This window comes from Elephas maximus, chromosome 5, assembly GCF_024166365.1.
Source record: "Elephas maximus indicus isolate mEleMax1 chromosome 5, mEleMax1 primary haplotype, whole genome shotgun sequence".
NCBI lineage: Eukaryota > Metazoa > Chordata > Mammalia > Proboscidea > Elephantidae > Elephas > Elephas maximus.
In genome coordinates this window covers 65249615-65263493 of record NC_064823.1, presented here as the reverse complement: position 1 = coordinate 65263493, position 13879 = coordinate 65249615, and the positions used below count along the sequence as shown (strand labels likewise).

At 37.4% G+C, this 13879-nt stretch overlaps 1 protein-coding gene across 2 annotated transcripts in view; it reads left to right on the top strand.

Annotated features, from left to right (window-relative positions):
* The first annotated feature begins 383 nt into the window (after positions 1-383).
* Positions 384-13879, top strand: part of MMRN1 (multimerin 1) — a 74524-nt gene continuing 61028 nt past the window's right edge. For both annotated transcript variants that reach the window (XM_049885713.1, XM_049885712.1), the window contains exon 1: positions 384-1068. In XM_049885713.1, the coding sequence (XP_049741670.1) occupies positions 482-1068 (587 nt within the window). In that variant the 5' untranslated portion in view covers positions 384-481. The remainder of the gene's footprint in view (positions 1069-13879) is intronic.

The following is a 13879-nucleotide window of genomic DNA, read 5'->3' as shown; positions in this document are numbered from 1 at the left end:
GGAAAAAGAAGTCACAAAAAATGTTCACAATTTTTCACAATTTCCTTGAGTCAAAGAACAAAATGTTAAATTCCTTGATTCAGCCCATCTAAACAAAGTTCAACACTCTCCATCATCAACATAAAATTTCTCTTCGAAATCAGTGACACATGAAACATGAGTATATGTAGGAAAGTTACTTGATGTTTTTCTCATGGTTTTTCCTGGTAACGATTGTCTGTGTTTTCCCATTAACCTTAGCTTCAGCAGAGTCACCACTTCCATAGATCCATCCTCCAGAGGTCAGAGGTCACAAAAAACCTACAGAAACAGGAAATCGAACTTCCTCAGTCCACTACAAAACACAGAAACCTGTTTCCTCTACACCTCTCAAATTGGCACAGCTCTGTCCTAGCAGATTCAGTGTGGAAGCAGCTATCCAAGAGGCTAGAAGGACATTGTTGTCCAAATTCACTTGAACTTCTTGCTACAAACTACTGAAATGAAGAGAGCAAGTCTATTTGTCCTGCTTTCTAGTTTATGGAGTGGCCTTGGAGTTAGCAGCACTACAGATGCTTGGACTACCCCCAAGAATGAACATTCCCAGAAGAATATGACCTCTGTTTCAGTTCCTCTAAATAAAACACAAAGTCTTCAAATGCTACCAACCACCGAGATCATGTCAGCTGAGACAGCCACAACTCCTGAGGCAAGAACCTCTGAAGAAAGTCTTCTAAAGTCAACATGGCTTCCCTCAAAGGCAAGTGCCCCTCCCAAGCTTGAGATAAACCAAACTGTAACATCCACAGAGAATGCAGAAGAAGGACTGGTAAAGTTACAGACTCTTGCCCTCCCGACCCAATCTAGCAGCAAAGTTAGTCCTGGGGAAGGATCAGTGGTGCTGTCCAACTCTACACTGAAATTTCTTCAGAGCTTTGCCAGGAAGTCAAATCAACAAGAGAGCTCCCTAAACTCAGTTGGAGGTATGGGAAATCGATCCCCACAGGAGACATATCTCAGCAGAGGTGACAGCCGTGGAAGCCAAAGAACTGACTATCAAAAATCAAGTTTTGAAACAACTAGAGGAAAGTAAGAATCATTCTTTTTTTTCTCTCTCTCTCTCTCTGAGTGTAGGGTCTATAAGATCGCAAGCTAACAGCTAAGCTATCTCACTACCGGAAAATGATTTCATTTTCAAGATGATATGGATCAATTTAGTCAATTAATTCTTATTTATATATGCTTCATTACCTAAAACTAGTTTTCACTGTAGTTATACTATTATATATATAAATATATTATATATGTAAATCTGATTTTAACTAAAAACTTTTTCACTCTGTGGAATTAAGAAAAATCTCAATTTGCTATAAATTTACACGTGCTACAGATTACAGATTGTTCCATTTGGCATTGGTAGGTTTAGTTTAAGGAGTTCTGGTGGCACAATGGTTAAGCACTCATTTCTTAACTGAAAGTTTGGTGGTTCGAACCCACAAGTGACTCTGCAGGAGAAGAAAGCTGGTGATCTGCTCTCATAAAGATTTAAAAAAAAAAAAAAATACAGCTTAGGAAATCCTATGAAGCAGTTCTACTCATTCTATAGGGTTACTATGAGTCAGAATCAACTCTATGGCACACAACAATAGATCAATAGATTTAGTCTATAACAGACACATTAACGGATACATATGAATTTCTTTTATGTTTTTGGACAGAGAATGTTGTCTATTAAGAAATAATAATACATGCCATTTATTGAAAGTCTTTTCTAAATCACACGTTTTATTTCTACTCATATTTTGTTAGTCTGTAATTCATCTTTTATTTTACTGATTACATAGAACTCTTAGGCACTCAAAGGATACAACTGTGAACTTTTCAGAGATGCTATCATCCAGAAGATTTTAATAAAATAGGTGATATAATTAAAAAAAACAAAGGGGCAATTCAAATCAAAATACCACTTAAATTTTATATAGCATACAGAGAGTGGCATAGAGTTGATTTATAATTACAACTAGTAATTAATACTTTGATATTAGTTGCTAAAATAAATGCTAGTTGTTTTTATCTAAAAAATTACTTTTGAAGTTTGGGAACACTCATTTATTTGATAATTGTTTATAAATTGCCTATTACGTGCCTAGCGTTGTGATATGTCTTTGGGAAGACAGAATATAAAAAAATAATAATCCATGCCTTCAAGAGATACAGGCTATGAAAAGTAAACATGGATACGTCAGTCAGCCAGGTTTCTAAGAGTTCAATATTTGTTAGGAGGAAACAAGCTATTAAAATTGTAATTTACTGAATGGAACTTTATCCCATGGGATCCCCAATGGAAAGCTTACATTCTTTCAGTAAAAACTACCTACTGCGCTTAGAGATTCTATAGCCTGAGATTCTGGAGAACCTGAGATTTTATTCTGGTAATTCTTTCCATTAAGTCCAAGCTTTCTCACTCGCTAGGTCATGAAAAAAAGATACCGGAAAGATATTGGTGATGGTGTTAGAGAAACCTAGGTCTTTCTATAATGGACTTAGTACTAATGCAAAGAAAGCATGATAAGGTCAAAAGAAGTCTTTCATATTTTCATCTGATTAGCAAGTAATAATAGTAGTAATAACAACAAACACTTATATGACATTTGTTCCAGGCACTCTTCAAGTGCTTTATTTATATTCACTTATTTAATCAATACCATAACCACACAAGGAAGACACTGTTATTTACAGAGAAGTTAAGTAATTTACCCAAGGTCATTTATCTAATAACTCTCAGAGCAAAGATTCAAACCCAGGCTGGATGGCTTCAGAGCCATAGCTCTTAACCCCTACACTATAGACCCTCAGCATGTATAGTCTATTCTTCCAAGTGGTAAATGAATGACGAGTTCAATCCCCTGCTTATGAGCCTTCAAAGGATATTTGTTGCCTACAGGATAAAGTCCAGATTTCTTATCTAGTCATACAACACCATCTTTGGCCTAGCTCCTGCCAACCTCTCCAGTCTTATCTTCTGCTACTTCCTGCCGATTAAAATTAGTAGCTCTTTGGTTCACAATATGCTGTTTGTTGAACCTACTTTTGTTCTCTGTCCCTTCAGCTAGCTTGATCCTCTTTTCCCATCAACTATTCCCTCTATGTCCCTGTGTGGTGCAAATGGTTAAAATTTTTGGCTGCTGACACAAATGCTGGTGGTTTGAGTCCACCCAGAGACATTACAGAAGAAAGGTCTGGTAATCCGCCTTATGAAAAATCAGCCATTGAAAACCCTAGGCAGTACAATTCTACTCTGACACACTGACAGAACTGACTCAGTGACAACTGTTTTTTTGTTTTTGTTTTTTTCACTCTCTCTACACCTAATAACAGTGCCTCTAGGAAGACTTTGCAGGCTGTTAGGTGGCCCTTCTAGCTGTTCCTGTAAAACCAAAAACCAAACACATTGACTTTGAGTCAATTCCGACTCATAGGGATCCTATAAGACAGAGAAGAACTGCCTTACAGGGTTTCCAAGAATCAGCTGGTGGATTGGAACTGCCAACCTTTTGCTTAGCAGCTATAGCTCTTAACTACTACCCCGCTAGGGCTCCAGCTACTCCTAATAGTCTCTTTGAATTCTCTTATCACTGCACTTACAACCAAAACCATAGCCATCAAGTCAGTTCTTACTCACAGCGACCCCATAGGTTTTCCAAGGCTGTAAACCTCTGTGGAAGCAAACTGCTGCATCTTTCTCCTGCAGAGCCACTGGTGGTTTCAAACCACTGACCTTACAATTAGCGGTCCAGCGCTTTATCCACTGTGCTGCCAGGGCTCCTTGCACTTATAACAGTGTATTACAATTACAGTTAACTTTTGATCTCTTTGCATATAAAGACATATTTTAAGTTCTAGCAAAGTCTCCGGCTTATAGTAGGTACACAATAAATATTTAATCCAAACAATGTAAAATTTGAGGGTCAAAATGTGAATATAAAGAAGTCTTTCCAAAAGAAATATCCTTAGTTCTCTTTTCTAAAAACAAACAAAAATATTAATCTGGATAAATTCATCTTTTTTTCTTCTTTTCTTGGGAATTTTATAATAATTCTTAGTAAAAGGAATACTTTTGTTTACTACTGATTTTTTTTTCTACAGAATTTTTCTGGCTTTTTTTTTCTCTCAGCTTATACTTTCTCTTAGTGTTTAAGGAGCTCCTGGCTGCAACAGAGCTGTGGTTTCCTGTCTGGCTGACTGGTTGTGGGTCAGTGACCAAGTGCTTTGAAATAAAAAGAAAAAATTAGGATTAATGTATTTATGTGTTGAACAAGTAATTGTTGAGCACCTAATATATCCCTAGCACTGTGCTTGTGCTGCAAGTAAAATGATGAATAAAAACTCAAATATATCCTGCCCTTATGGAACCTCTAGGCCAACGAAACAGATGCAGGGAGGAAAAACTGAATCACAAACACTGATGTTGAATGAAATGGTGAAAAGTATTCTGGGAAGCTTATGAGACTGTGTAACAGGCTGAATAGCCTAGCTTGGGGTCAGTAAATCTTCCCCAAGAGGGTAATAGGTAAAATAAGGCATACGCTATATAGCCAACTGCCTGCTTAACTTCTCCCACAATTTCCAACTCCTGCACACATATAAAAGAGCCCTGGTGTTGCAGTCATTAAAGTGCTCAGCTGCTAATCAAAAAGTTGGCGATTAGAACCCACCACCTGCTCCGTGGGAGAAAAATGTGGCAGTCTGCTTCCATAAGGATTTACTTGGAAGCCCTACAGGGCAGTTTTACCCTGTTCTTACAGGGTTACTCTCAATTGGAATTGACTTGATGGCAATGGGTTTGCACATATATACCTCAGCCTTTACCTTCTCACTGAATGCATAGTTCCATGAACTGGAAACTTTGGGTATATCTTTGACATTTTTCTCCCCCTCCAAGTCTTCATCCAATCTATCAACAAGTTCTCTTGGTATCCCCCTCCCACAAAAAAATGACAAATCTCTCAGTTTTTCTCCACCTTCATTTGTTATTGTTGGTTGCCATCAAGTCAGCTCCAATTCATAGTAACCTTATGTATAATAGAACAAAATGTTGCTTGGTGCTGACCAGTACATTCTTTGTTATCCACCTTCATTATCACCATCCTACTCCTAGCCACCATTACCCACCTTAGTCTCCTAACTGATCCACATGCTTTCAGTCTTGGCTCTTGTAATACACAGTCACACAAGTGAAAGATCTTTTGAACATTTAAGTCAGATTAATGCACTTCATTACTGCAATATATCACCCATTCTAACTGACACTTCCTTTAGGTACTAATAAGAAAGAAAAGTCATGACCAATTGAAGTATGATATCATGCTTCCTTATCACTTGAAATTATTAAATTTATTTATCTCTTTCAGATTTGGATAGAGGCTTTTTAAAAATCATATATCACTCTTCTCATAATAAAAAGATGAATATAAATGAAATCAGCTGGTTAAGGTATTTCTAAGGAAATGACAGTAACTACTGTGACCCACAGTGACTGAAAGATACCATTGATTTCAAAATATATTCTTGATTTTAGAGACATGTGTATTAAAATATGGGAAATATGGTATTTCATTTGCCTGTTTAAAATCACTCATTGGTTTTCCATTATGTTTAGAACAAAATTCTAAATCTTCCCTGTGGCTCTGAAGGTCTTACTTGACATGACCCTGACTACCTTTGTGATCTGATCTTTCATCACTGTCTACACTCACGCCACTCTATTTCTTCCAGCAACACTGGCCTTCTTTCTAGTTACTGAACATATCAAGTTAATCTGTATATCAGAGAAGCTTCCTCTTTGTTCTTCCTGGAATGCTCTTCCTTCAGCATTTAGAATAAATGGCTTCTTTTCCCACTGCAACTTCAGTTTTGATGTCACCTCCTCAAAGATACCTCCTCTGACCACCCAACGTAAAGTTGTTCATCCTCTCACCCACAATTCCTACCCCTTCACCCTTATTTTTTTTCATGACTTGTATTTATTTCAATTTATTTGGACAGTTATACATTTTATGTCTTTCCACAATAGAATATACCAAAAAAAAAAAAACAACACAAACCAAACCCATTGCCGTCAAGTCGATTCCGACTCATAGCGGCCCTATAGAACAGAGTAGAACTGCCCCATAGAGTTTCCTAGGAGCGCCTGGTGGATTTGAACTGCCAGTCTTTTGGTTAGCAGCTGTAGCTCTTAAGCACTACGCCACCAAGGTTTCCACTTACAATAGAATATGTTCCCTGAAAACAGGAACCTTGTCTGTCTTATTTACTATTCTGTTTACTGCCTAGAACAGTGCAAGGCACATAGAAAGACCTCAGTAAATCTCTGTGGGTTGACTGACTATTGGATGGGTTTGAAGCTCAAAATGGAGATCAAAACAACAGACTATATAGAAATATGAGAAGTCATGGACGTGGATAATATTGCACAATATAGGAAAAGGGAGCCTAGAATGGTGATTTAAGAAATGATAATATTTAATGGGCTAATAATGGAAGATATACTGCCATAGAGCCTGAAGTGGGGTGGCCAGAGAAGTTAGTGAGGAAACTAGAAACATGTGGTGTTACACAGAGAAAAGGAAGAATATATTCCAAAAAGGAGGCAAGTGATCAATAGCATTGAACATAAATGATAACTGAAAAAATCCACTATTTTAATGACTTTGGGATGATAGGAATTTAAGTGAGGGCTGTGCTCTAGCATAAGCACATTGAAGTATGAAGGAAGGTGAGAAAAAAGGAGATAGCTAATATGGATAACTCTACTGAGAAATTTTCCTACAAAAAGGAGGAGAGAGATAGGTTGGAAATCAGGGCTAGTTCAGGGAGTTTTTTCATTTTTTGTTTTTGTCTGTTGTTTTATTTTATTTTATATGCATGGAGTTCATAAAAAGGTAGAAGTTTAAAATATTGGAAACCCAAGAGAACTGGTACTGTATTTGCTGAGTTTAACAACTTTATTTTTTTGAATTTTGTCATATTCTTTTTATATGATACATAACTTGTTTTATGTACAAAGAGGTGACTTAGGTTAAATGAATTATGACTCCTAATATAATGTCTAGAATAAGTTCTACACATTCTTTATTAGACCACTTGTAAACAAAAAGTTAAAATACCTTCGTTTAAAATTTGTGTGTTTTAAAATTGCAAAAACTAGCCATTAGATAATTCTGCTGGCTATTATAATATGCATTTTTTGCTCATTTTGTATGAATTATGCATAGATTTGAGATGTAAAGAAACTATCATATGAATTTATGTGTTTTTTTGGTAAAGTATTATTAGGTCTAACGGAATCCAAAAGAGATTATGCTTATATGCTGTAAAATTCTAAAGAAAAACAGATCGTTATATTAAAGACGTAAAAACTTTTTTTTTTAATTTCTTTGAGAAATTAATGTATCTACTGTATTACTAGGAGTACCTGGGAGGCTCAAATGGTTAGGCACTTGAATACTAGTCAGGAAGTTGGTGATTTGAACCCACGTGCCTCCCATAGTGATGCTATAGAAAAGGGTAGAACTGCCCCCATAAGGTTTCCGAAGAGCAGCTGGTGGATTCAAACTGCCAGCCTTTTGGTTAGCAGCTATAGCTCTTAGCCACTACACGACTGGGGCTCTGAGGATCGACTCAATTGCAACAGGTTTGGTTTGGGTTTTTGGTAGAGGTGCCTCAGAAGACAGGCCTGGCTGTCTGCTTCTGAAAATCCTATGGAACAGTTTTATTGTGCACATATGCAGTCAACATGAGTCATTTTGACTGGATGGCAATGAACAACAGCAAATACTCTACTACTACATTATTGCTAGTGAAAACAAACACCAAATAAACTATCTTCTATATCTGAATTTTTTCTCATTAATCATTTTCTATTTAATTTTTGCTATTTCCAGTCATAAATTATTATTGAATATATAAACATATATAGTATTTTTTCCAGCTTTCATGTTCCATTCTCAACAATTATGAATGCATCTTGATTGCATGTTTGACCAATTTCATACTGCAGAAGATGGCTAAAATCTTTTTGTGAAAGTTGGAAACAAAGAAGAAGTATCACTAGTTGGAAAATATGGCCTTGGTGATAGAAAGGCACTGGAAATCACATGATAGAATTTTCCAAGACGTATGATTTATTCATTGGAAATACCTTTTTTTAACAACATAAACAGTGACTATACCTGTGGACCTCACCAGTTGGAATACACAGGAATCAAATTGACTACATCTGTGGAAACAGACGATGGAGAAACTCAATACCATCACTCAGAACAAGGCCAGGAGCCAACTGTGGAACAGACCATCAGTTGCTCATATGCAAGTTCCAGTTGAAGCTGAAGAAAATTCAAACAAGTCTATGAAACCCAAAGTACAACCTTGAGTATAAACCAAAAACCAAACCTGTTGCCATGAGTCGATTCCGACTCATAGCGACCCTACAGTACAGAGTAGAACTGCCTCGCAGGGTTTCCATGGAGCTGCTGGTGGATTCAAACTGCCAAACTTTTGATTATCAGCCAAACTCTTAACCAATGACCCACCAGGGCTCCATGACCTAGAGTATATTCCACCTGAATTTACAGACTATCTCAAAAATAGATTTGATTCATTGAACACTAATGATGGAAGACCAAAGGAGTTGTGGCATGACATCAAGCACGTCATACATGAAGAAAGCAAACAGTCATTAAAAAGACAGAAAAGACCAAAATGGATGTCAGAAGAGAGTCTGAAACTTGCTCTTGAATGTAGGGTAGCTAAAGCAAAAGGAAAAAATGATGAAGTAAAAGAACTGAACAGAAGATTTCAAAGGGCAGTTTGAGAAGACAAAACAAACTATTATAATGAAAAGTGCAAAGATCTGGAGTTAAAAAACCAAAAGGGAAGAACACACTTAGCATTTCTCAAAATGAAGGAACTGAAGAAAAAATTCGAGACTTGATTTGCAATATTGAAGGATTCTGTGGGAAAAATATTGAACTGCACTGGAAGCATCAAAAGAAGATGGGCAAAATGCAAAGACACAACACCAGAAGAATTAGTTGACATTCAACCACTCAAGGAGGTAGCATAAGTTAAAGAACAGATGATACTGAATGAGGAAGTCCAAGCAGCACTGAAGGCATTGGTGAAAAACAAGGCTCCGGGAATTGAGGGAATACCAATTGAGATTTTTCTACAAATGGATGCAATGCTAGAAGTGCTCATGGTCTATACCAAGAAATTTGGAAGATAGCTACCTGGCCAACAACTGGAAGAGATCCATATCTGTACCCATTCCAAAGAAAGGTGATCCAACAGAATGCAGAAAGTATGGAACAATATCAATAATATCACATGCAAATAAAATTTTGCTGAAGGTAATTCAAAAATGGTTTCAGTAGTATACCAACAGGCAATTGCCAGAAATTCAAGCCAGATTCAGAAGATAACATGGAATGAGGGATGTCATTGATGATGTGAGAGGAATTATGACTGAAAGCAGAGAATATCAGAAAGACGTTTACCTATGTTTTATTGACTATGCAAAGGCATTTGACAGTGTGGATCATGACAAACTATGGATAACATTGCAAAGAACGGGAATTCCAGAACCCTTAATTGTGCTCCTGAAGAAGCTGTACATAGACCAAGAGGCAGTCATTTGAACAGAACAAGGGGATACCGTGTGGTTTAAAATCGGGACAGGTGTGAGTCAAGATTGTATCCTTTCACCATGCCTATTCAATCTGTATGCTGAGCAAATAATCCAAAAAGCTAGATTATATGAAGAAGAACGTGGCATCAGGAGTGGGGGATGACTCATTAACAACCTGTGATACGCAGGTGACACAAAACTTGCTTGCTCAAAGTTTAGAGGACTTCAAACACTTACTGATGAATATGAAGGATTACAGCCTTCAGTATGGATTACACCTCAACATAAAACAAAAATCCTCACAACTGGACCAATAAGCAACATCATGATAAACAGAGAAAATATTGAAGTTGTCAAGGATCTCATTTTACCTGTAACCACAATCAATGCCCATGGAAACAGCAGTCAAAAAATCAAACAATGTATTGCACTGGGCAAATCTGCTGTACAAGACCTCTTTCAAGTATTAAAAAGCAAAGATGTTCACACAATAGAATACTACACATCGATAAAGAACAGTGAGGAATCTGTGAAACATTTCATAGCATGGAGGAACCTGGAAGGCATTATGCTGAGTGAAATCAGTCAGTTGCAAAAGGACAAATATTGTATAAGACCACTATTAAAAGAACTTGAGAAATAGTTTCAACTGAGAAGAAAACATTCTTTCGTGGTTACAAGAGGGGGGAGGGAGGGAGGGTGGGAGAGGGGTATTCACTAATTAGATAGTAGATAAGAACTACTTTAGGTGAAGGGAAAGACAGCACACAATACAGGGGAGGTCAGCACAATTGGACTAAACCAAAAGCGAAGAAGTTTCCTGAATAAACTGCTTTGAAGGCCAGCGTATCAGGGGTAGAGGTCTGGGGATCATGGTTTCAGGGGACATCTAAGTCAATTGGCATAATAAAATCTATTAACAAAACATTCTGCATCCCACTTTGAAGAGTGGCATCTGGGGTCTTAAACACTAGCAAGCAGCCATCTAAGATGCATCAACTGGTCTCAACCCACCTGGATTAAAGGAGAATGAAGAACACCAAGGACACAAGGTGATTACGAGCCCAAGAGACAGAAAGGGCCACATGAACCAGAGACTTACATCATCCTGAGACCAGAAGAACTAGATGGTGCCCGGCTACAACCGATGACTGCCCAGACAGGGGACACAAGAGAGAACCCCTGAGGGAGCAGGAGAGCAGTGGGATGCAGACCCCAAATTCTCATAAGACCAAACTTAATGGTCTGACTGAGACTGGAAGGAGTCCGGTAGTCATGGCCCCCAGACCTTCTGTTGGCCCAGGACAGGAACCATTCCCGAAGCCAACTCTTCAGACATGGATTGGACTGGACAATGGGTTGGAGAGGGATGCTGGTGAGGAGTGAGCTTCTTGGATTAGGTGGACACTTGAGACTATGTTGGCATCTCCTGCCTGGAAGGGAGATGAGAGGGTGGAGGGGGTTAGAAGCTGACAAAAAGGACACAAAAAGAGAGTGTAGAGGGAGAGAGCAGGCTGTCTCATTAGGGGGAGAGTAATTGGGAGTGTGTAGCAAGGTGTATATGGGTTTTTGTGTGAGAGACTGACTTGATTTGTAAACTTTCACTTAACGCACAATAAAAATTATTTAAAAAAAAAGATGTCACTTTGAGGGCTAAAGTGCACCTGATTCAAGCCATGATATTTTCAATTGCCTCATATGTATCTGAAAGCTGGACAATGAATAAGGAAAACTGAAGAAGAACTGAAGCATTTGAATTATGGTGTTGGCAAAGAATATTGAATATACCGTGGACTACCAGAAAAGCAAACACATCTGTCTTGGACGAAGTTCAGCCATAATTCTCCTTAGAAGCGAGAATGGCAACACCTCATATCATGCACTTAGGGCATGTTATGAGGAGGGACCCATCCCAGGGACGGACATCATGCTTAGTAGAGTGTCAGTGAGAAAGAGGAAAACCCTCAACTAGATGGATTGACACAGTGGCCTCAACAATGGTCTCAAACATAGGTCACTAAGAGTTGGAAGTGACTTGAGGGCACCTAAAAACAACATTGTATTTTACATTCGAGAATTCAATGAGTGTTTATGTAGTTCTGTAATCAAATGAGAGATTTTTGCATTTCCTACTTTTTTTAATGAATAAGAAAATATAATTTAAAGAAATTATTATTTAGTGGTAAAAGCTGAAAGAATCGGTTTGCAGGAATATTGAATTAAAAAATTAGGCATCACAACATCAGCCAGCCTGCCTTTCAGGATGCTTTCTGTCTGCACCTGGGAAAGCCTGACATCTACTGGAGTAGAAACAATTTACAGTGTCCCTGAATGTGCTGACATCACCAAAAAACACAGTGGGGGGAAAAAATAATAACAAAAATTAGGTAAAATGAAACAAACTTATGAAAAGAGGTTATTTAAATGATTGGCTTTGGGAGCTGGTATTTATGAAAGCTATATTATATATGTTATATGTACTTATTTAAATGTACCACTTAAAAAAAAGTACTTAGCTTTCAAAATTGGAAAATAGGTTGGATTCCAAAAGCAAATTTCTTGTGTATCCTGGGGTAGAGGAACACATTCAGTTCATTCTTCTGAGACTTTACACTGAGAATTTTGTACATACACGATAATTGGTGACTCGGAGGCACTGCGCAGTTGTTCATCATTGAAAATACAGTTACATTCAAAACACTCTGCACTCTAAAAAAAGACTTTAATTGCAAAAGGTGATACATAAAAAGAGATTTCTACTTAAAGCATCAGAAATTCCCCCATAATCTGAGCTTTGCATAATTGTTTTTCAAAAATGTGTTTCAAATATTCATTTATTTATATGGAATTTTTGAAAATAATGAACTCTATAAAGCTGTAGCCACGTGCCATCAATTCTGACTCAGGGCGACCCCATAAGTGTTAAAGCAGAACTTGGGGTTTCAAAGGGTGAATTTTTGGCAGTAGGTCTCGAGGCCTTTCTTCTGAGGCACCTGTAGATGGACCAGAATCACCAACCTTTTGGTTAGCAGCAGGGTGCACATTAGCTGCTTGCATCACTCAGGGACCCCTGTAAAGACGTACCTACACTGAAAATAACTTACACACATAAATTACTTTTTCTTTGAAAATAGTCTTTTTCTTAAGAAAATTAGTATTGAGATGCACTTGTCTTTTTGACTATTAGCGGAAACTAAATTTAAAAATCCTAGTACTTTACTTAAATATAGTTTACACGTAAGGAATCTTTTTGCTAAATCTAAGTTGAGTTTCCTATTTCTAATCTTTCATCTCTCAAGTTGTGTATACCTTCCTTGCAGTACTTTCTTATTTGTGACTGGTGGAACTGCATGCAAGATCTAGCCTTCCAAATTAATAAGCTGATAAGTACTTCAGTTTGATTTATAAAATTAAGAATCAAAAAAAAAAAAAAAGATTCCATAACACTTCGAAGGTATTTTTGCTCATGCCTTCTTTAGATTATAGAGATGTTTTGAATGTAGCTCACCTGAGTGCTAAGCTTCATCATCTGAATTGAGTATGGTGATAGCCTTCTGTATTGGCTTTCTGGAAATGATTATGGACCTAAAACATATAAGTAATTACAGTTAAGAGAAATGTATCATTAAAGGTCATTGAAGAAGGGAAAAAGGACCCACCAGTTACTTTTATTTGAAAAAAAAAAAAGGAAGATGAAAGCAAAGTATCTATTTTCTATTTATCTGTCTCTGTCTATCATCTATTTTCCTTTCATAAAATTTTCCCTTAATTCTCCAAATATTTTAACCATTATCAGCAGCAACAGCACACAGACTAGTGCTAAACTTTCTACTTATATTAACACAGTTTGCCTCACAGTTATTCTATGAGTTAGGTAATAGCCTTATCCTTACTATTCAGACAACAAAGCCATATTTAACAAACAAGGTAATGGCTAGTAAGTTGTAGAGCTGAGATCTAAAATGCAGACAGCCTGGTTCTATCATCCATAGTCACACACACCTCCTTCTTCAGAGAACTTTTTTTATTATTTTCCTTTGCTAATGCAGGTATGGAAACTCTGGTGGCATAGTGGTTAAGTGCTACAGCTGCTAACCGAAAGGTCAGCAGTTTGAATCCACCAGGCACTCCTTGGAAACTCTATGGGGCAGTTCTACTCTGTTGTATAAGGTCACTATGAGTCAGAATCGACTCAATGCAATGGGTAATGCG